This window comes from Bubalus kerabau, chromosome 2, assembly GCF_029407905.1.
Source record: "Bubalus kerabau isolate K-KA32 ecotype Philippines breed swamp buffalo chromosome 2, PCC_UOA_SB_1v2, whole genome shotgun sequence".
NCBI classification, from domain to species: Eukaryota; Metazoa; Chordata; class Mammalia; order Artiodactyla; family Bovidae; genus Bubalus; species Bubalus kerabau.
Window position 1 is genome coordinate 123,842,809 of NC_073625.1, and position 23,171 is coordinate 123,865,979.

General features: G+C 40.8%; 1 protein-coding gene across 14 annotated transcripts in view; it reads right to left on the bottom strand.

The window, feature by feature from the left end:
• Nucleotides 1-4,328: 4,328 nt before the first annotated feature.
• TP63 (tumor protein p63) overlaps nucleotides 4,329-23,171 on the bottom strand; it is a 274,648-nt gene continuing 255,805 nt past the window's right edge. For 11 of the 14 annotated variants that reach the window (XM_055568713.1, XM_055568712.1, XM_055568711.1 and 8 more), the window contains 4 exons: nucleotides 14,661-14,818; nucleotides 12,153-12,297; nucleotides 10,466-10,559; nucleotides 4,329-7,531 (listed from right to left, as the gene is read on the bottom strand). In XM_055568713.1, coding sequence (XP_055424688.1) covers nucleotides 7,235-7,531; nucleotides 10,466-10,559; nucleotides 12,153-12,297; nucleotides 14,661-14,818 — 694 coding nt within the window. In that variant the 3' untranslated portion in view covers nucleotides 4,329-7,234. The other 3 variants (XM_055568723.1, XM_055568722.1, XM_055568721.1) reach the window with 2 other exon arrangements.

The following is a 23,171-nucleotide window of genomic DNA, read 5'->3' on the forward strand; positions in this document are numbered from 1 at the left end:
ATAAACCTAAGATGTTAAACTTTTTTCATGACATCTAATATTAGTCAAAAAATGGACAAACTTATTTAAAATAAAACCATTAAACCATTTTAATAGGAGATATTTTATTGGTGGAATCGATGTATATAACTGAAAGGTGATATTTAACAATTTAAAGGGGAACATGCCCAGACCAGAGCCCACCAACTGCAATGCTGTTCCCACATATAGTCAGGGCCATCTGCATCCAAGCCTGCAGTCCTGTGGAAGTCCTTGCTGAGCAGCATGGAAAAGTCACTAAATTAGACACTAGGAATATCTGAAGTCTAGTCCCTGTTCCAAAGCAAACTCATTCTGACCTCAATCAAATAACATATTACATCTGTGAGTGTCTTATACACCAAAGCAGGTATATAAGTGTAGTAGAGTAGTGTGAATCATTCAATTGTGTCAGACTCTGTAACCCCATGGACTATAGCTCACCAGGCTTCTCTGTCCATGGAATTCTCTAGGCAAGAATGCTGGAGCGGGTTGACATTCCCTTCTCCAATGGATCTTCCTGACTCAGGGATTGAATCCAGGTCTCCTGCATTACAGGCAGACTCTTTACCACATGAGCCACCTCCCGGTTTTTAGACTGGTTAAAATAAGTGGCGAGGGGCGGTGGGAGGAGCTACCCCGCATCCAAGGCCAAGGCCAGCAGCCGGGAGGAGCTACCCCGTGTCCAAGGCTAGGGGCGGTGGCCGGGAGGAGGAACCCTACATCCAAGGAGCGGTGGCTGCATGGGTGCAGGAGGGCCTAGAGGAGCTATTCCATGTTCAAGGTCAGGAGGGGTGGCGGTGAGGAGATACCCCTTGTCCAAGGTAAGGAGCAGCGGCTGTACTTTGCTGGAACAGCAGTGAAGAGATACCCCACGTACAAGGTAAGAGAAACCCAAGTAAGACAGTAGGTGTTGCAAGAGGGCATCAGAGGGCAGACACACTGAAACCATACTCACAGAAACTAGTCAGTCTAATCACACTAGGACCACAGCCTTGTCTAACTCAATGAAACTAAGCCATGCCTGTGAGGCCACCCAAGACAGGCGGGTCATGGTGGAGAGGTCTGACAGAATGTGGTCCACTGGAGAAGGGAATGGCAAACCACTTCAGTATTCTTGCCTTGAGAACCCCATGAACAGTATGAAAAGGCAAAATGATAGGATACTGAAAGAGGAACTCCCCAGGTCGGTAGGTGCCCAATATGCTATTGGAGATCAGTGGAGAAATAACTCCAGAAAGAATGAAGGGATGGAGCCAAAGCAAAAACAATACCCAGTTGTGGATGTGACTGGTGATAGAAGCAAGGTCCGATGCTGTAAAGAGCAATATTGCATAGGAACCTGGAATGTCAGGTCCATGAATCAAGGCAAATTGGAAGTGGTCAAACAAGAGATGGCGAGAGTGAACGTCGACATTCTAGGAATCAGCGAACTCAGATGGACTGGAATGGGTGAATTTAACTCAGATGACCATTATATCTGCTACTGTGGGCAGGACTCCCTCAGAAGAAATGGAGTAGCCATCATGGTCAACAAAAGAGTCTGAAATGCAGTACTTGGATGCAATCTCAAAAACAACAGAATGATTTCTGTTCGTTTCCAAGGCAAACCATTCAATATCACAGTAATCCAAGTCTATGCCCCAACCAGTAATGCTGAAGAAGTTGAAGTTGAACAGTTCAATGAAGACCTACAAGACCTTTTAGAACTAACACCCAAAAAAGATGTCCTTTTCATTATAGGGGACTGGAATGCAAAAGTCGGAAGTCAAGAAACACCTGGAGTAACAGGCAAATTTGGCCTTGCAATACGGAATGAAGCAGGGCAAAGGCGAATAGAGTTTTGCAAGAAAATGCACTGGTCGTAGCAAACACCCTCTTCCAACAACACAAGAGAAGACTCTATACATGGACATCACCAGATGGTCAACACCGAAATCAGATTGATTATATTCTTTGCAGCCAAAGATGGAGAAGCTCTATACGGTCAGCAAAAACAAGACCAGGAGCTGACTGTGGCTCAGATCATGAACTCCTTATTGCCAAATTCAGACTGAAATTGAAGAAAGTAGGGAAAACCACTAGACCATTCAGGTATGACCTAAATCAAATCCCTTATGATTATACAGTGGAAGTGAGAAATAGATTTAAGGGACTAGATCTGATAGAGTGCCTAATGAACTATGGACTGAGGTTCGTGACATTGTACAGGAGACAGGGATCAAGACCATCCCCATGGAAAAGAAATGCAAAAAAGCAAAATGGCTGTCTGGGGAGGCCTTACAAATAGCTGTGAAAAGAAGAGAAGCGAAAAGCAAAGGAGAAAAGGAAAGATGTAAGCATCTGAATGCAGAGTTCCAAAGAATAGCAAGGAGACATAAGAAAGCCTTCCTCTGTGATCAATGCGAAGAAATAAAGGAAAACAGCAGAATGGGAAAGACTAGAGATCTCTTCAAGAAAATTAGAGATATCAAGGGAATATTTCATGCAAAGATGGGCTCGATAAAGGACAGAAATGGTATGGACCTAACAGAAGCAGAAGATATTAGGAAGAGGTGGCAAGAATACACAGAAGAACTGTACAAAAAAGATCTCCACAACCAAGATAATAACGATGGTGTGATCACTCACCTAGAGCCAGACATCCTGGAATATGAAGTCACGTGGGCCTTAGAAAGCATCACTACGAACAAAGCTAGTGGAGGTGATGGGATTCCAGTTGAGCTATTTCAAATCCTGGAAGATGATGCTGTGAAAGTGCTGCACTCAATATGCCAGCAAATCTGGAAAACTCAGCAGTGGCCACAGGACTGGAAAAGGTCAGTTTTCATTCCAGTCCCAAAGAAAGGCAATACCAAAGAATGCTCAAACTACCGCACAATTGCACTCATCTCACACGCTAGTAAAGTAATGCTCAAAATTCTCCAAGCCAGGCTTCAGCAATACGTGAACCGTGAACTTCCAGATGTTCAAGCTGGTTTTAGAAAAGGCAGAGGAACCAGAGATCAAATTGCCAACATCCGCTGGATCATCAAAAAAGCAAGAGAGTTCCAGAAAAACATCTATTTCTGCTTTATTGACTATGCCAAAGCCTTTGACTGTGTGGATCACAATAAACTGTGGAAAATTCTGAAAGAGATGGGAATACCAGATCACCTGACCTGCCTCTTGAGAAATTTGTATGTGGGTCAGGAAGCAATAGTTAGAACTGGACGTGGAACAACAGACTGGTTCCAAATAGGAAAAGGAGTACATCAAGGCTGTATATTGTCACCCTGCTTATTTAACTTCTATGCAGAATACATCATGAGAAACACTGGACTGGAAGAAGCACAAGCTGGAATCAAGATTGCTGGGAGAAATATCAATAACCTCAGATATGCAGATGACACCACCCTTATGGCAGAAAGTGAAGAGGAACTCAAAAGCCTATTGATGAAAGTGAAAGAGGAGAGTGAAAAAGTTGGCTTAAAGCTCAACATTCAGAAAACGAAGATCATGGTATCTGGTCCCATCACTTGATGAGAAATAGATGGGGAAACAGTGGAAACAGTGCCAGACTTGATTTTTTGGGGCTCTAAGATCACTGCAGATGGTGATTGCAGCCCTGAAATTAAAAGACAATTACTGCTTGGAAGGAAAGTTATGACCAACCTAGATAGCATCTTTTAAAGCAGAGACATTACTTTGCCAACAAAGGTCCGTCTAGTCAAGGCTATGGTTTTTCCAGTGGTCATGTATGGATGTGAGAGTTGGACTGTGAATAAAGCTGAGCGCTGAAGAATTGATGCTTTTGAACTGTGGTGTTGGAGAAGACTCTTGAGAGTCCCTTGGACTGCAAGGAGATCCAACCAGTCCATTCTGAAGGAGATCAGCCCCGGGATTTCTTTGGAAGGAATGATGCTCAAGGTGAAACTCCTGTACTTTGGCCACCTCATGTGAAGAGTTGACTCATTGGAAAAGACTCTGATGCTGAGAGGGATTGGGGGCAAGAGGAGAAGGGGACGACAGAGGATGAGATGGCTGGATAGCATCACTGACTCGATGGACGTGAGTCTGAGTGAACTCTGGGAGTTGGTGATGGACAGGGAGGCCTGGCATGCTGCGATTCATGGGGTCGCAGAGTCAGACACAACTGAGCGACTGAACTGAACTGAAAATAAGAAAATAATGATTTTTTTGTTAAGTGTCAATATTTGAATCTCTCTAATGTTTCTTGGGTATCCTTGGCATCTTTTCTTCTACCTCAATAAAAATAAGGCCAAAGGCCAGACAGGCAGGCAGACAGACAGATGCATACACCAACACCATTTCTCAATGCAAATTTTATTTATTTTTAAATTTTATTGCATGTCCTGGCAAACAAAATTGGCTTGTGGATTTGCCTCTGGCTCATCCAAAGCCCATTGCCCCAAATTCCATAAGACAAGCAACTGAAACTTAAAAAAAAAAAAAAAAAAAGCATCACATCTATAAGGAAAAAAAAAAAACTTTCAAAAACGTTAATAAAGCATATAAAACATTTGGCATTGACTTAATTTTTCACAATTATAAAAATAATAAAAAAAAATGCAACCCTTAAACATTCAATACCCCACATACTGTATTTTAGGGGAATATCAAGAAAACAAAAGGTAAATGGATTTAATGAAGAAAGTTCTATCTTCCATTTCCATTTCTAATCAACTTCAAACAAAAATGTATCCATTCTTCAGCCAACTGTACTGTAATGAGACCACATTAGAACTCCATTAAGCCCATGCCCCCTTGTCTGTCCTTAATATTCTTTCTCCCCTTATGCTAGTTACTCATACACTCAAAAAACGTTAAGTTGCGACCAGGATATGAGAGGCCAGTAGTTGTGCCTCGCTTTGGCTCATGCCAAACCCATGATGTACAGTACAGGAATTTGAGTCCTTAGTGCTACCCGAATAGTGCTGAGATAGCTCAGATGTCCTATGTTTATTCAAACACTCAGGACAGTCCAGGAAGCCATTTGTCCTTCTAGCATTGCAAAGGCACGGCTTTCATTCTTTCCATCAATAGGCTTTCAAACTTGCATGCTTGTTCCACATATTAGCAGTGCTTATTATCATTTATGCACAATAAAACTTTGAAATCAAGGACTCACTCTCTTTAACATACAAAATTAAAAAAAAATAATAAGAAAAACAACTTTCCCTTCCCCCCGTCTTACAGTAATGGCATTTTTTTTTTTTAATTTGACATTGTAGTTTCACTAAATGGTGTTTCCATGAAAATACAAAAACAATAATAATAATAAAAAAAATCTCAACGATGGTTCTGGAAAACCCACTATCCCAAGGAGAGAAAGATAATAAAACACAAAGTATGCAATTTCACACACAAAATATATATACACTTTTCAGGTGAAACTCATATATTTTTGAGCCACATTAGCCCTTTTGCACTTTAAAATAAAACTTGATGCTTATGTGCAATGATAGCCCTTTACCAAAAGGCACAGTAGGCTTTTAGAGCTCATTAGCAATATATACAAAATACTCCATTTTGTGAATTGAAAAAAAAGCATCTGCTACAAAGTATGTTTCTAAAAGATGTATAGGAATATCTCCATTTACACTTTTATTTTTGAATCTGAAGAGAAGTCTCTGCTTGTGTGGTTCAAGCAACATCTCCAATGGAAAGCTTACCCTCTAATCTGTTGGGATATTTTTATGCACGTGCACAGTCCAGAAGAGAGATGGACGGGAAGTTGGGTTCTCACAGTTACTTTCAATCTAAGTAAAATTAATATTATTCAAAAAGATAAGTGATTTAGTGATACAACTGATGCTACAGGAAAACTGATCTCATAATTTTACATTTTCCAAATCAATACCCCTATTTTAAACCCTGAAGACAGAAAGATCAACAAGCCTTTATAAGCAGAATTTTATAGAATGTGAGGGTCACTAGAGGAAACATTTACCAAATAATACTATTTATGTTTCAAAAAGTCTTCCAAGTGCTTCAATTCATGGTTTACGGAGATCTCTTACTGTTTAGTGGAGATGCAATATCTCTGTAAGATTCCTGTTTTTCCTGGATATTCTTAATACATATTAAAGGTTTATTGTGAGAACTAGACAGGTGCATTCATCCCAATCAAATCAACCTTAATTTGCTAACCTTAAACAAGGGTAGCAAATATGTAATTGAGTTAATCAATCTAGGTGTGAAATTTAGTTTTCAAGCTTTTGTACTGGCAGCTAATGCTTTGCCAATAAATACTGAGAGTTAAGGTGTGTCTGGCATTAAATATGAGGAGATTGTTGATATACCAGGACACATGGTGTCAGGTGCTACTGAACTGGTTGCAATGACTTTTTAAGGATTTTGGCCGTTATTCACATTCCCCAACCCCAACCAAAAGCAAGGGAGGATATTTGTTTTCTTCTGGTGAGTGATAGTGTAAACATGGACTTTTTCTTGTGATTGAGCTGTATCACCCCGAAGGCAACCACCATCCGTAGTAGAGATATCAGTAACATAAAATACACCAACGTAGAGAATCGTGTACATAGGTATCCAGTCTCACCCACATAATAACAAATAGATCAAACCAAAGGTTGGGTGTAATATGTGTTTAGCATCAAAAGAACTGAAGGCACCTACATGTCATTGTCACTCACATATACTATCAAGATCTAGATACCTACTACCATTCATGGCTGACTTTGAGAGAAGGCCTATAGATAAGCCATCCAAAACAAGTAAATTAGAAAAAAAAAAAAAGGTGATAAGTGCAACTCCATTTTTTCCTTTAAATTACATTTTAAGCAATACTCAATGCCCCCACCCAAAAATACATACTGTATATTTATATATTTATATGTATAGTCTTAGACTATAAGGGTGAAAATGCTTTATAAAAGTCAATGAGACCTCTCTGCCGCTTAAGGAGACACCCACTGCTTTTTTGCTCACTTCTGCATAGCCATGACAATTTCGGTCCTGCAAACAAGGGAGCTGAAGGCTTAAAGCCAGAAACAGAATCAGGCGCCAGGTCAGACATTAGGTAAACCGCAGCCTCTTATTTCTCCTTCCCTTAGGAAACCAGACTGAAAAGAGGAAAGAGAGGAGCTAGGGAGAATGCTTGGCTGGACAAGCAGTAGTGCCTGGTTGTGGGGGTGGGGGGAATAGGGGGTAAGCAGATGGGAAAATGGGAAGAGCCTGCAACACAACGCTCAGCTCACTCCCCCTCTTCTTTGATACGCTGTTGCTTGTTGCGACGAGAATCCATGTCAAAGTTGAAATCATTCCACTCATCTCGGGGTGGGAAGGAGATGGTCTGGCGAAGGGTGAAGCGCACAGCGTCAATGACACGCTCACCCCGGGTCTCACTGGAGCCTACGCTGACTGTGGAGGCACCACTTGGGGTCCGCAGGAGGTGGGGAGGGGAGGAGAAGTCATGGAGCTGCCGGTGGTCCAGGATGCCTTTCCAGATGGCATGTCGGAATTGCTCAGGGATTTTTAGACTTGCCAAATCCTGTGCAATATGGAAGTGAATCCAGGAGAATTAGCACAAAGAGAAAAATTGACATTTAGTCCACACCATTTGGCTCCCCAATGCTTGGCTTTAATTGACCTGCATTTATTGAACTCTAAATTCGGCAATAAAATCAGCTCTTTATGAATCTTCAAGATATATGTAACTAAGCACAAAGATACAGCCTTGAGGTGTCATCTGTTCTTGTAGAGTATTTTATTTATGCTCTATTGGTCTCCATTTCCTCATTGGTAAAATAGAGGTAATATTTAGATCACAGAACAAAAATCCCCAAACAAAAACATCAGGTAAAGGAATCTGGCAACTCTTAAATCTACCTGGCTCTAATCACTAGAAGAAAGATATTAATAGAATGCTACCACTTCTCATATGAGGAGATAGGAAAAAAAAAAATTACTAACAGATACTAAATACTTTCGACATGCCAGGCATTCAATTAATCTTTTTTTATTCACCATCCTATTTAATGCTAAGATTTGTGGTCGGTATTATTATGCCTATTTTATAGACGGAAAAGCTGAAGGTCAGAGACGTTGATAAATCTAAAATTATACAATTAAGTGAATGGGAACTCAGGACAGCCTCTGAACCTGTAACTGTCCTAATGGTCAAAAGGTCTTTTGGTGTTTGGATCAATCAGGGTATCAAAACACAGAGTATGTGTCCATGTTCTATGGATAGGAGCAGAAGGCATTACAAAGATGATTGATCTTAACTAACTGTGGTAGTATCTCTGTTTATCTGCATTAGTACTTCATTAGCCTGTTTTAGTGATGGTTGGCATTTTTTATGGAGCAGCATGGTAGGTAGAAAGAACACTGTGCTTGGCATCAGAAGACCTCGGCAGAAGCTCTTATTCTGTCACTGACTAGCTCTAGACCTCCCTCAAGTCATTTATTTCCTACTGGCCTCAGTTTCCTCATTGACAAAATGGGATACAATTCCTTTTTAGGTCAACATATAATGTGGACTCATATGCAAATGTGGATGTGAAAGTATATTGCACATTATAAAGCATACTATGTAAATCTCAGTCATCTGTATTATTACTATGTTATATCATGATTAACCCATTCTTGCATCTTAGAGGGAATACTTATAAAAACACTGAAATTTAACCATATTCTTTCCAGGGAAGTATGTGAAGTAACTAAGACTGGTGTTGAGAGACAAGCTGAAAAGGAAGTGTCTATTTCCAGTGATGAAGAGGAAGAAGCTGAAGTGAGGATGCAGAAATTAGATAGCCTCCCAATATTTCTTAATTTGGAAATGAGCAGTATGGGTACTCTAATTTCCTATTCTAGCAGGAAAATACAGTATAAAGAAGTTAATCCACAAATAGATAAGTGAGCATACCTCTGTATGCTTCTGAAACTCCAAATAAATCCAAAACTCTTTGTAAACTAGGCTCCATTGAACTGCATTACTCTCTGGATAGATCTGAACTTATCCTGATGGGTGGGATAGCTGTGGCCCAGAGCCTGGCTCAGGACCTAGCTAACACCAGCAGAGATGGACTTGTGGAGAGCATCGGCAGATCCTAACAACCAAAGAGGCATCCTGACCCAGTCCCCATTGGGGAGAAGTAAGTGGAAGACAAAGCTTTAAAAATATAAGGAAGGGACAAAGTTCCTGTTCAATCATGTAAGGTTCTCAAACACGGAGCAACACAATGACTTGTGTCAAACTGCCTTCAATGGATGGACATCATTGTGAAGTTCTCAGAAACCTGTTGGAACATACTCCTAAAGCTTTCTATGTGGCTTTTACTTGTAATTTCTTCCATTAGGGAGCAGCAGCCAGGGGTGATTGAGGGGTAAAGAAGGGCGGGCATAGGGGCAGTGCAGCATGTGCTCATTACCATAGGGCAGGGGTGTTCTTACACTGCATGGGCTGTCTCTGGCATCGGTGCTCAAGGAAGGGGGCAAAAAGAGGTCTCAACTACAAAAGCAGCAGCAGAGGCAGAGAATATCTTCTTCCACCAGCCCAAAGGGCCCTCTGGAAGCTAGAAGGGAGGAGAGTGAACCCCAAACAGAGCAGCATATAGCGTAGCCTGGGAGAAAAACCAGATTGCTGTAAACCAGAATGAAATGAGCTCCCTCCCACGTGAGCAGTAGTTCAAGAGGTACTGTAGAAGCAAGAATAAGTTCCCTCCCATCCAGGTTGCTCTAAAGGTTATCAAAGCCAGAAGGCAGTGATTTTGAACCCAATTTGATTAACTGAGACCCAGAGAAGCAAAGTGATTACACCATGTTCTTATCACCACTAAAAAGCACGGCTGGGACTTGAACCCATAACCAGTGATCTTTCCCAGTGGTCAGGTATGCCTGGACCCTACTCTGGTACATTTGATCATGAACAAACATATGGTTCTTATTGAGAGACACTACTCAATCCCTTATCATGTCCTATTTTAAGGAAAGGCAGAAAAGTTCAATTAATAGGGTGAAAGGCCAGACGCTTACACCTCAGGGTTCTATTCCTGGTTCTGACATCAACTAATCCACACAAATGACTATATTGTTGTCTCCCCATGTTTTAAAGTGAAAATAACATCACTAGCTTCCTGCTATTCTCCCTGGGATCTTATACCAATTAATGAGAACTTCCAGAAAGTCCTCTGAACTCTTCAGAGATCATATATTCCTTGAAGGTGGGAATCAGATCTTTTTCCTACTCTGCACATAGTATGCATGTAATAGAAGACTGCTGACTGATCAGACAAGCTGAAGATGGCTGAGTCCTGAACTTCTCAAATGTAGAGGTGGAGGTCTGAGGATCTTTCTAATATAGTTATGCGTTTCATCAAAATTGAGGATTGAGAAACAGAGGGGATTCAATTACAAGGTGGATGTCACCAGAGGGAGGAAATTAAGAAATAAAACTCAAGAGAAAAGTCTAACAGTTACTTACATCCATGGAGTAATGCTCAATCTGATAGATGGTGGTCAGCCCCTGGGTCGTGAAATAGTCCAGACATGATGAACAGCCCAACCTCGCTAAGAAACTGCAGAGGGAGGAGGGAAGAGGAAGGAGGAAACAGAAAAAGAAAGTTCACCCCAACTGCATTGGCAAGATAAAGGAAAACCCAACATTTTCCCCTGGGATGCCCTACAGAAGAGACTAGGGGTATATAAAATATATGTGGGGCCTTGGATTGGAGGTTTGGGAGTGATTACAAGGCAATGGCACCCCACTCCAGTACTCTTGCCTGGAAAATCCCATGGATGGAGGAGCCTGGTGGGCTACAGTCCATGGCGTCGCTAAGAGTCGGACACGACTGAGCGACTTCACTTTCATTTTTAACTTTCATGCATTGGAGAAGGAAATGGCAACCCACTCCAGTGTTCTTGCCTGGAGAATCCCAGGGACGGGGGAGCCTGGTGGGCTGCCGTCTCTGGGGTCGCACAGTGTCGGACACGACTGAAGCGACTTAGCAGCAGCAGCAGCAGTGACATGAACTTTAATTTAGATCTACAGAGATTAAAGTCAACTGTTCAAGGATTCCTGCAGAGCAGAGATTTTTCAAATGGTGGATGAGTGGAGTTCCATGGGTTGCATATCAGTGCCTTAGGAGCCATTGCAGGGGGTGAAAGGAAGGAGTCCAGTGCTCAGGTTTCCAGTCCTCTTGCCTCCTGGCTCTTTACTTCAAAAATAGCATCTCCACTTTGATTGTTTGTATCTGAGGTTTCTGAGAATGGTTTATGTGGCTAAGGAAAAATTGTGGGCCACTATACTGTGCAGTCATCAATGCTTTCTGATTTATGTCCTCTTCAGAATACAGATCCCCTTCTTTTCTTTCCTGGTCTCAGATAAATGGTACCACAATCATCACAGAGCCAAATACTGGATGAGATGAGACATGCACTTGGCCATCTTTCTGACTGACACTGCTAATGCTGCTGCATCAGTCATGTGGGAACCAACACCTATTATTCCAGCAGTCAAGTGAAAAAGTCCTTCTGCACATGAAGCACGAGCAGATGATAGGCAACAGGCATGAGATTTGGATACCTACACTTGCCTCTGCTGGAAACAAATTTCTAGGCTTCATGGCTTTCTTCTAGCTATCTGAACTCCCTTTCCTGGAATGTCCCTGTTTCTCATATGACAAAGCAGAAGAGGCCACTGGCTTCTTGAGAGTCCCTGTCATTTTTGCTAACATTCAAACTTTTTGATGGACATCCAGCTTCAAAATAATGATCCCATGGCGGTTGAGAGCTATGAGGCCTAGAGAGCAGGAAAGGGAGCAAGATAGCAAGTTGACTGCCCTTTTGGGAACCCCAGCCCTGAGCACCAATTTAAAGGTCACAACTGACTGTAAAAATATGATGGAGGAGTAAGGGAATAAGTGAAGATGGAGAAAACAGGCATGGACACTTATATGCCTATAAACTCATATTTTCACTTTTTCCCATGTTGATTATTATGGTTGCTTTGATTAAATACTACTGATGACTCCATAGATTAGAGATAACTGAACTTGAACCACAGAGTTGCTTGCTTTCTTTCCAACTATGCTATTAACTTTGACAGTGTCCACCCTCCACCACCCAGAGATGCTTAGGACAGGCCCCCAGGGGACATGCTGTGGACTCACCTGACAAGGCTGCAATCTGTGGGGTACGGAGGTGGGGGGGTGCAGTGGGAGGTGGATGGCATGGAGAGTGGGGGAGGGAGGGCCTGGGTGGGGCTGAGTCCATTCATGTCTCCAGCCATTGGCATGTGGGTGCCCATCATAGGAACTGAACAGAAGCAGGAGGAACAGAGAGGGTTACTGCCGTTATCACATACCACCATCCCAGTGGTCCATCTCACCTGGTTTAACGTTACCAAGGGCCTACTCTACCAACCTTCCTTTCCAGTCTTATCTCTTACTACACCCCTCTAAGCACCCTGCATCTCACTGAACAGAAGAGTTACCAAACTCCAAACTAATGACATAGTTCTTGACCATGGTACATTCTCTTAGAACAATCTCTTCCCATTCTGTTTTCTACTTCTACTGCTCTGTCTCCTTCTAATACTTGCTGCTCCTGATGTTAATACAGTTCTCTTTGTATTTGCCTTCCTGAGTTATATTTCTGCCTCCTTCACTAGGCTAATCTCTTTAAGCATGGAGATTAGACCTGATGCATGTCTGGTTCCCCGGAGACCCAAGCACAGTGCCTGGCATAGAGCAGATGCCCAGGAAACTTAAGTTATGTGAACAAATGAACACATCCGTGAATGAGAAAGGGCCCTTTGGGATACTGGTTTGGGAATGAGAGAATTCACTGCAGTATTCGTAGGGAACCAAATGTCTCAGAAGGAAGGAGGCAATGAAAGACCCTAGCTCTTTTTTTCTAGTCCATTTCAGGATTACGTGTGGGAACGACACCAACTTGGACTGGTTTCTTACTAAAGAACAAACTGTAAACACTCACTTATAGAGAAGAAAAGCTCAATACCAATAATAATTATGAAACAGATTTTGTTTTTAGGTATAAAATAATATAAAGCAAAATAACATGTCCACAAAAAGATGAAGGTAATTTGCTTCTATTTTAGTGAATTGTAGTTTACCAAAGGGGAAAGGCCTCTACCACCAGCTAGTCAGCTAGAGAGCACAAGCCAAGAACATCTCATCAGTTCCCCTCTGACTTTCCTGATGCCACCAGAGGAAAATTATTAAGCATAAATAAGGAACAAAGGACACGAACTGCTACACAAATGTGAAGGATCATTACCACTTTCACTATTTTGTCATCTCAAAACAAAGTTGAGGACTCTAAGATCTTATCAGAGAGAAAGCAAAAAAAAATAATAATAATAATAATAATAAATGGTTCCTTCTCCTTTTATTGCCAAAGTAGTAGATCTATTGAGGGGTCAGGTTTATTCTTAGGATGTATTTGTCACTAGCGAGAGAGTGGTCTGGCTCTAATGTCTGCATTGCCATACCAAGGAACCAGACCTCATATACCTCTGATGTCAATACAGTCTGAACAGGTGCTATCAGAACCAGAGAGAGTCACAATCCGAGCCTCCCTGCCTGGATAGGAGCAGAGTTTGGAGAAGAATGGGTACATGTATATGTGTAGCTGAGTCCTTTTGCTGTATACCTTGAAACTGTTACAACGCTATTAATCAGCTATATGCCAATACAAAATAAAAAGTTAAAAAAAAAGAAAACCCCGTCTCTACAAGGCAACAGTGAAATGCAAATTTGAAGGATTGATAAAAAACATGAGGATTTCTAGGATAAGACTGAGGCACTGCTTTATGAGGGTGATTACAAGACACATGGGATGTATTTAGGCTTTGTAACGTTTTTGTATTTTTACCATCTCACTGTGTGTTTGCTATTTTTTTTTTTTCTTCTTTCAAGTTTGGATATCCACTCTGCTAGATTAAGTTCTAGTGGACAAGCTAATTATATTTATAGCAAAGCTATGTACTGATCATCATCCATTTCCAGGCTCAATTCACACATTTTCTCTTATAGTTATACTTAGTTGATATGAGGAATCTGTGTGTGAGTAAATAACAGGAAGGCTCGTTTCCTTATGTTGATTCTTTAATAACTGTGTATGGGATGAAGGGGACGAGTTGAGAAGACCAAAAGTGTGGAGTTACAGACTGATAAACTGCCAAGTGTGCAGAGTGATAATTTTATGAATGGAAAACTGAGCATTAGATCAGAGAGGTGACTTGTCCAGAGTTACACAGCTAATACTGCAATAGAGTCCAGACTACAATCTGTTTTTCTAGATTTTAAGTCCACCACACTATGCTGCTTCCAACACGTTGGCCATTTTTCCTACCGATAATCTCAAAGTTTGCAGAAGGTGGGTCCCCATCTGGGTTGGCAGGAAGCAGACTGTTCTTTCCACAGATATCCTTATCCCTACTAAAGGAATAGCCTTCTCCTTCTCTACCAATGTGCTTTTCAATGAGTCATAGATCTTAAAAGTGAGACAACTTTGCCCAAGAGAAATTTAAGCCACTCAGCTTCTCTCTGTGCCTCCATACATTCAGAGCAAGCCTTCCCTGACCCCAGAGCAGAGTCTTCCCCTACACTAGCCCTGCTGGTCCTCCAGCTGCAGCTCAAGGGAGATGTTCTTACTGTTGGCTCCCATGCCATCAGGAATGGTGGTGGGAGTGAGGGCGTTGCGCTGCTGAGGGTTGATAAGCTGGCTCACGGAAGGCAGCTTGTTCATGCTGTTCATTTTGTTCAGAGGTGGGGAGCTGTTACCGTAGGAAGACTGAGACTGCATCGAGGTCCTGGGAACACAAACATGGAAGTATGGTAAGCACAGGATGCTGAGGAGTGGGGACCGGTCATTTCCAACAGGTCTCAGACTAAAACATGGCCCTAACTATATAGGTGTAAAATATTCCTCCAGAGCAATGACAGGAACTTATTTGTGTTTCCATTTGAGAACCTCTCCTGCCTTGGCAGGGATCACAAAGCTATCATCATATCATGTTTCCTATGTGACTACAGGACAGAGATGAGTATCTTCCTAAAGCATCTCCTTTGTGAGAGGGGAAATCATTGCATCTTCTTTTCCCCCTTTTGTTTTCTCCATCCCTCTCAATGTGAAAATCAAAAAGGGAAAAGAACTGAGTGAAGACCCAAAGGCTTATGAAAGACATGGAGATGGCGAGCTCAAATTGTGGCTGAGGTGTTTCACCTATAGCTGGAGCTTGGCAATTTGGGATATGAATAAAGTAACCATAAAGCCAATCAAACAGGGCATTTGGCAGCCATCATGCAGAGGCCTCAACACGGAAACATGCTTTCTCAGCTTAGCTGTTCCTGGGCCATGAGGGAGCCCATCAGAATACCAACAGCCTCTCTACACAGAGGGAATCTGAGAGTCCAAACAACTGTTCTGTTAAGCTTCCACAAGTCTCTGGGGCGTGTGTGTGTGTGTGTGTGTGTGTGTGTGCGCGCGTGCATAGGTACTCAGTTGTGTTTGTCTCTTTATGACATCATAAACTGTAGCCTGCCAGGTTCCTCTGTCCACAGGATTTTTCAGGCAAGAACACTGGAGTGGGTTGCCATTTCCTACTCCAGGGGATCTTCCCCACTGAGAGATCAAATCTGTGTCTCTTACAAAGGGAAGAAGAAACACAGTTTACCATTCAGCATGACTTTGATTTGCAAACTAACTAGAATTGGTTTGTCCTACTATGTATTATGGCTTCCCTGGTGGCACAGTGGTGAAGAATCCACCTGCAATGCAGGAGATGCAGAAGACAGGTTCAGTCTCTGGGTCAGGAAGATCCCCTGGAGGTGGGCATGGCAACCCACTCTAGTATTCTTGCTGAGAAAATCCCATGGACAGAGGAGCATGGTGGGCTATGGTCCATGGTGTGACAAAGAGTCAGACAGGACTGCAGCGACTGAGAATGTACACAGCACTATGTATTATATTATATATGATATTCCCTATTCAGCTGCCGTTCCTGACTTTGAATATAGAACTAGTGATTTCTACCAGAATTAGGGGATATGGAGTCAGAAATTCAAGACTTGAGTCTTCCTTCAGCATATATTAGAAATCGATAGGTCTCTGTGCAAGCCAGTAAACATCCCTCACCAGAAAACTAAAATGTATGTAAACTAAATATATATATATATACTTATTGCATGAGTTAGATGCTGGACATGGGGAAACTTATAAGAAATTATCTCATCTTTGAGAAGCTCGTAGAATAGAGGATATATGGTGATTATAATCCAACCAACCTTGTAGAGCTATGGTGATAACTGAACAAGATAAGATAAGGAAGAATTGTACACACTATCAGACACTTACAGTGAGTAATCTGTGCCCATAAAATGCAGATTGGGTTGAGCATGTAAAAGGGGAAAACCTCCCCTATGACACTTTTCAAATAAGATGTATTATTTTGTTCCTATTTGTCTCCTCCCTGTTGGAGCCATACAAACTTGTATAGTCAAGTTTTGTTTGTGTGTATATCAGATTTAGAAGGCTCTGTACATGAATCCAAGCTCCAAACAAGCATGGTATAATAATGTCTGAAAAAATAACAAGTGGCTTGAACACCTGAGTGCTACAGAAGTGCTAGGCTTGGACTTCAAAGCTGCCACTCTGCATCCTCCATAATTACACAAAACATGGAAGCCTCCATTCCATATCACTGAACAGCCTTGGCTAGAGGAATTCAAATAATAGGCTATATTTGCATAAATGAACACAACAATTAACGTGCAATTGACAATTCAGCTGTATTTTACAATTGCTGCCTTAAAGCGGGAGGGTACTGATTTCTCACTTTAGCCTTCCTCAAGAAGACAAGTTTAGATCCTTGTTGTATAAACAGCTGTTTATATAATAAACTCTCCCAATTGTAAGATTCTTCAGGTTACCAAGCTCTCTTTTATCCATTCTCTGAATGAGTCACAGATGGACATGGGACGTCAGGGTAGCAATGGGCAGAAACGATAATGCCTGTTGTACAGGTGGGTAAATATAATACTCTAAGGAAAAATGGACCCAAGTCACACATGGCTCTAAATGATGAGCTGAGAGGGCTCTTCTCTTAGTCCAAAGCATTTCCTTTCATTCTGTGGCACCTTCCCAGAAGTAAGACAGTGCAATAGGTTACATAATCAAGAAGTAGGTGAAGTAGTGAGAGAAGCATAAGAGGCTGAGATAAAGCATGGAACAAAGGATATAGTAAAGGGAGTCCTAGCTATCCCCAGGTCCACTCCACCCCTGTGTAGAAGCCTTGCATGAGTCAACACGTTTGAATATACCTAGGAACATCTGTTAAGTCCATATTGAAGTGCAAGAAAGCTCATAGCAGGATGACCAAGAGAAACTTCACTAGGTGCTTCTTCCTTTATCTTTACCCACCACAAAGTGACAAAGATGCCCGGTTGCCCAGAATCCAGAGGCAGACTGGTCCTCTGTAACCTAAAGAAATGTCTACTTATCCCTCTTACCCTCCCCAATCAGTCACATGTACAGCAAGAACTAATGGAAATGTTCCTTGAAGCATTAATGTCCACCACTAGGAAAGTGAAAGTGTATTTAAAAGCTCTGAATTTTCCCTGGACCCTTAATTATAGTGAATGCCTTCTTCCACATCCTATTACAATTCCCTTCTCCTGTTCTCTTTGTGGTCTTTATTTTTCTGTAATTTTATTAGTTCATTTTAAGCCACCTAAACTATTTTTAAGGAAGGTAGGTCACAAATCATAGATAAACAAAGAAGGAACATGAATTTTGGAGCCAATCACAATATCTGGGTTAATATTTTAGATCTGACACAAATCAGTTAAGGGATTTTGAGTTTTATACAAGTCTCTCCAGTCTCATTTTCTTAATCTGTAGAACAGGTATTACACTCACTCCAGAAGACTTGCTATGGAGATTAAATCAGATTATGTAAGACTCCTGGATATTGTCCTGTAAATTGTAGGTGCTCAAGAGACATTGCTGCCTTTTGCTCTTCTCCTCCAGCTCCAAATGTTTCATACTTTAGTGTGTAGTCAAGGGGATAAGAGGTGTCAGTTTAAGAATTAATAGGAAGAAGTGGCAAGGACTCTTAGCTGGACAAATCCAGAAATTAGAGTGAAGAGATGAATAAGAATAAGAGAGTCTGAAAAGTTCAGAAACTTTGAATGCATCTCCTTTAATGCTGAAGTGAGTGTTAAAGCTACAAGGAGAAAGGTTGTGGTCATCTGTTTATTATAAGCTTGTATGTCTGATGTAGAAAATATTCTGAACATCTCTATGTGCTCTGGAAAAGGGAGCAAAGCTGAAAAAAATCATAACCAATTTAAAGGCCTTCAAGAACAACTTTTTTTTTCCTTTACAAATATAATGTCACAATGTTTGAGCAGACAATCCTAAATACTGCTGGGGCATATGAAGAGATGGAAAAAGTGTTCAGAGACAACATAACCTGTGCTGTTATGGTTTCTGTCCCCACTCAATAAAGAAAATGTGCACACACACAATACACACACACTAAATGGAAAAAGTCAGAATATAGCTATCCCCAGAAAAATAACAAGGTGTAAGCCTCAGGTCATTTTCTCTAGAGGCACTTTAGATTTTTTCAGAAATCCAACATACAAAAATTAGAAAAGGTATGTTCCATGTATTTCTAGTTTTGAGTAGAAGCCCTGGTAAAATCAAGTTCTGGTTCTTAATGTGGATAACGTAGGTTTCTGTGTACATTTCTAGGAATAAAATCCCATATCTCAGAACCACAAGAGAGCTTTAGGATCATCCAGGATTGAAATCAGGTTTCCAGATTCCGAGTCTAGCGAGTATCTATGTGGCAGAGAGTTAAGATTCTTGAGAAGACACAAATTCAAAGTCTTCACCGCTTTGCTGGAGATGCCTAGAATTCCACCAAAGGATTCCTTCTGTGTCCTTCAATCTTCCATTGCTAAAGAAAAGATAACTCTCTAGTGGAATCTGGCAATGTATCAGGGTGAAACTATCTTACCAAACCATTGCTGGAGTGCAGTCTCAGATCCTGGAAACACCACAGGTATGAGAGGGGGTCAAAAAAAAAAAGGGGGGTGGGGTGGGCGGAAAGACATGGAACATGAGAAAAGGAATGGTTCCTCTTGGAAATTCTGCCCAGTACCATCCCGCATGTAACTTTTCTCCCTATCTGGGGAATTTTGCTTCTAAAGACAAAAGACAGTGTTTCTTCCCCAGCTAGATCAACTGTAATTATAAAATATGTTCCATCAGCTCACATATATGCATGTATATAAACATCATTACAAACACATTAAAAACTTCCATAAAAATAGAGTGAATTTCTGAAAAAAAAGTCTGAAAGAAAGTGCAAATGTTAAAAAACTAAACACATTTACTCACCCTTTAAGGAATTTGTGAATTCCTTAAAAGGAAAGTGAAACTTGTCCCAATGTTACAAGATAATCTGATTTCACTATTCTACTTTTATCTCAAACATAAACAAGTTTTTTCTTACGTGCTTTTCTAAGCGACTATACTATTTTTCATTAGAAAAATAGTTTTTGAAGTTTTAAAAAAGAGTTACTCAAAGATCAGAAACTGTAATTTTTTTTTTTAAAGCATTGGACAACAAGTTCCACTACAGATTTCTGGATATTTTCTATGGCCTTTGTCACAGAAGCCAAAATATTTAATAAATTGGAATTTGATTTAAATTTCTTCTAAAGAACTTGGCAGCTGAAGATATAACTTGAGACTTGTTCAGAGATGTGAACAAATGATATTATAAGGGTCTAGCTCTTTATGATGAAATTTAACATGCACAGGGCTAAACATATTTTCAAGTTAGTGTTGGCATTGAAATTTGTTTTTCAGATTGATGACCTTGATACCGAGTATCTTAAATAAAAATAGCAACTACTGGCAATAGTGTAGACAGAACCAAAATGACCTATTCTGCTTGCTCTTTTGACTTACACATGGAACATCAAGCACTTAAGTGAAAATATTCTAGCACTTCAGAGATTTTTAAAAAAGCAAGAGACAGAAAAGGAAAACTGCAAGATAAACCAAGATGCAAAAGTTTATTGAAAATTAAAATCACACATCCATAAAGCAACAGCCTCAATAACGAGAAATCATTGCTGTGGTGACACAGAATAAAGAGCTGTGACCTGCTGTGGGGAGAAGATTTTTTAAGTCTTTATATTATTATTTTTAAATATGATTTTAAAATGGAAATAAATAGATTCTCTAAACTCACTGAACCAAAAAAAGAAAAGTCATCAACTCTAATATTTGGGCCAGGAGGGTTGACTTTAACATGTGTTTACTTGGACATCACTTAGACAAAACCTAAGTGTCCTTGACAAGACAGTTTGAACAATGTTAGTGATATGGGTGACTTTAGGGTCAGACTGAGGGACAGGAACTCCAGAGATGTTATTCATAGATTTGGTGTTAGGATGTTGAATTCCACTTTGGGCACTGACGAATGATATATGACTGCCTGGAAGAATATCACCAGGGTAGTTTTACCCTCTTCTTAAAATGACAAAACAGGTTTACTTTCCTTGGGGTCCAAACCCCAATTTGGAGGGATAGATCTCCAGGGTTTCCAGGAGCAAGGAAGAGAGTCTATCACATCAGATGCTGACATGGGTTGTTAGTTCAGGGTCTGACACAGCATTAATGAACTTTCTACTACATATGAGGGGAAGATACTGATGATGTAAGTTCTCAAAAAGAAGAAAAGAATCATCCCCTACAGTGGCTACTCGTGGTAGTTATCACCTCTCTGCCCAGCAGTACATTTGATACCTTAGCTTGTTACTATTTGCAGTATCATTGCATGACCAGCATTAAAAGGGCCTGACTGAGTCTCTCAGCCACCCACAGACAATAACAACTTTTTTTCTCCTTTTCTTAAAAAGACATCTAAGTTTGAGACCTGCTCAAAAGCTTCTTCATGAGTTTCAGAAACAACAGAAGGTAACAGAAAAGGGTTCCAATAAACATTGTAATGCCCCTCGTCCCAGCCTGAGCTCCTCCCTCCCGAGAAACAACACAAAAGCTCACAAACACAGGGGTTCCTGACAGACCCATACTAGATCTAAGGATACAGAATCTGCAGAAAACTTCCTTTCTTGTACAGTTTTGAGTCCCTTCAGAGATTTTCTCACTAATGGCTGTGTGCCTTTGAGCAGTTGGGTCTCTGAGCCAAAGTGTCTTCAAGTCCTGGTTACGAGGGCTGGATACACACACATGCACGCACGTGTGCGCACGCACACACAAACACACTCTCACACACACACTTTCTCACACACACAGAAACACAATAAACACACACACTCAAAATACAGAGATGGGGCTCTATGGGTACACTGATCGATTTGGGGGACTGGAATGTCTAAAGAAGGCGTCAGATTGTCTCGGGGTTTCTCTCCGCGGCTCCACAAGCTCATTCCTGAAGCAGGCTGAAAGGAGACTGCAGAGAGGAACCAGAGAAAAGAAAAGATGAAGGCTTAGGACTTCACATATTCAAATCCATTGAATGCAGAAACACATCCTTCTACCTTCATGATCATAGTACAGAGAACAGAATGCCTGCAAGGCTATTTTTATCCCTCTCTCTTTACCTTTAAAATCACTCAGAGATGACATTTCAAGATTTTGAAGAAGAAGAAGAAACGAGAAAAGGTAGTGGTAGTTATCCAGAACTCTGAGAATCACTTGTGGAAATTTTTATTAAAAAAGGCATTTTTTTCCAGATCCTTTCTGAGACCAGGCTGGAACCCAAGCATATATATAGTTTTAAGAAGTTCCATAAGTGATTCAGTTGAGGACTACTGAGACAAGGTAGGTCATGATGCTTAGTACATCATTTGGCATATTGGACGCAATTAATTGCAAAAGGAATGCAGAGACAAGAAGTAACTTCAATCTTTTGTAAAATGTCATCTGCCCAATTATAATGCCTCATTACTGTTCCTGTCTAGCCTAAGTGTGAAGTATGAAGAAATATGATCTTATCAGTCTGGGGGCTGCATCATCCTGCCTTTGTAAAGAACTATTAATGAGCATTTTGTATGTGCCCAGATTGCAATGGATAAGTATCTTAATCCTTTCAGTCACAAACTTGGCCTAGAAATGCACATATCAAACTCATGAAAGCAACTTTTGCATAAAGAAGAAATCAATTATGCTCAAGGATGCCAGGAACAAATCCTTTTATTTTGCTAAAGGTTGTGCAACCTCACAAGCTGTTAGGGAATTGCTGCCCTGATGGCTTTTGAGTCACATTTGGTTATTCCTTGCAAAGGAACAAAGCCATTTTCCCTTGGTCAGGACTGAGATTTAGTAAATCATCTCACCAGCAAGAATTGGGATCATCTTAAAGGAGATGCCAGGATACAACTTCTTAATAGTAGGGAAGTAATTTATTACCAACTAAAGAACAATGGCTATGACTTTTTGTGTGGATACTACATCTTGGGGCTTCTCTTGGACAAAGGGTTGAATGAGACAACATGCAGAAATCATCTTTCACTTATGATAAAAGTGTCTGGACCAGAGGGGCACACACTGAGACCTAAAACTGAGAAAAGTTCTGCAGTGAGACATAAGAAGTTAGAAAAGTGAGTTAATCTATCTGAACTTAATTAATTTGAGTTTATTTTTCATCATTACCGGCTCAGAGCTAGTGACTCTCTCTCCTGACAACTTCCCAACATCTCCGTGAGGTTCAAAACAACTGGGTAAACTGTACATGCTCGCGCACTGCCGTGACCTGTGAGGCTGAACCACACATTGACCTTTTCAACAAAATCTATGAAACTAGCACTTTCAACCAAATAATCTGGAAATAGGGAAGATGGAAGATTTCTAAGTCAAACTTAGAAATACGGTATTAATCATCTCTCTCAGTGAGAAAGATTTCTGTCTGCTGCTCTCTCCCACAGTGATAATTCTGAAAATATTACTTGCTTCTCTCACAGATACATGAATTTGAAGCAAAATGATAAACATTCTTGAAGAAAACCATAGCTAGATAAGCCTAAAGAGATAGGACTTTACAATGAAACCACAAAGGTAAATAGTAACCACTTGATACAGAGATGGAAAAGTGGGAGTAAGTGCTTACTTTTGTTTTACTA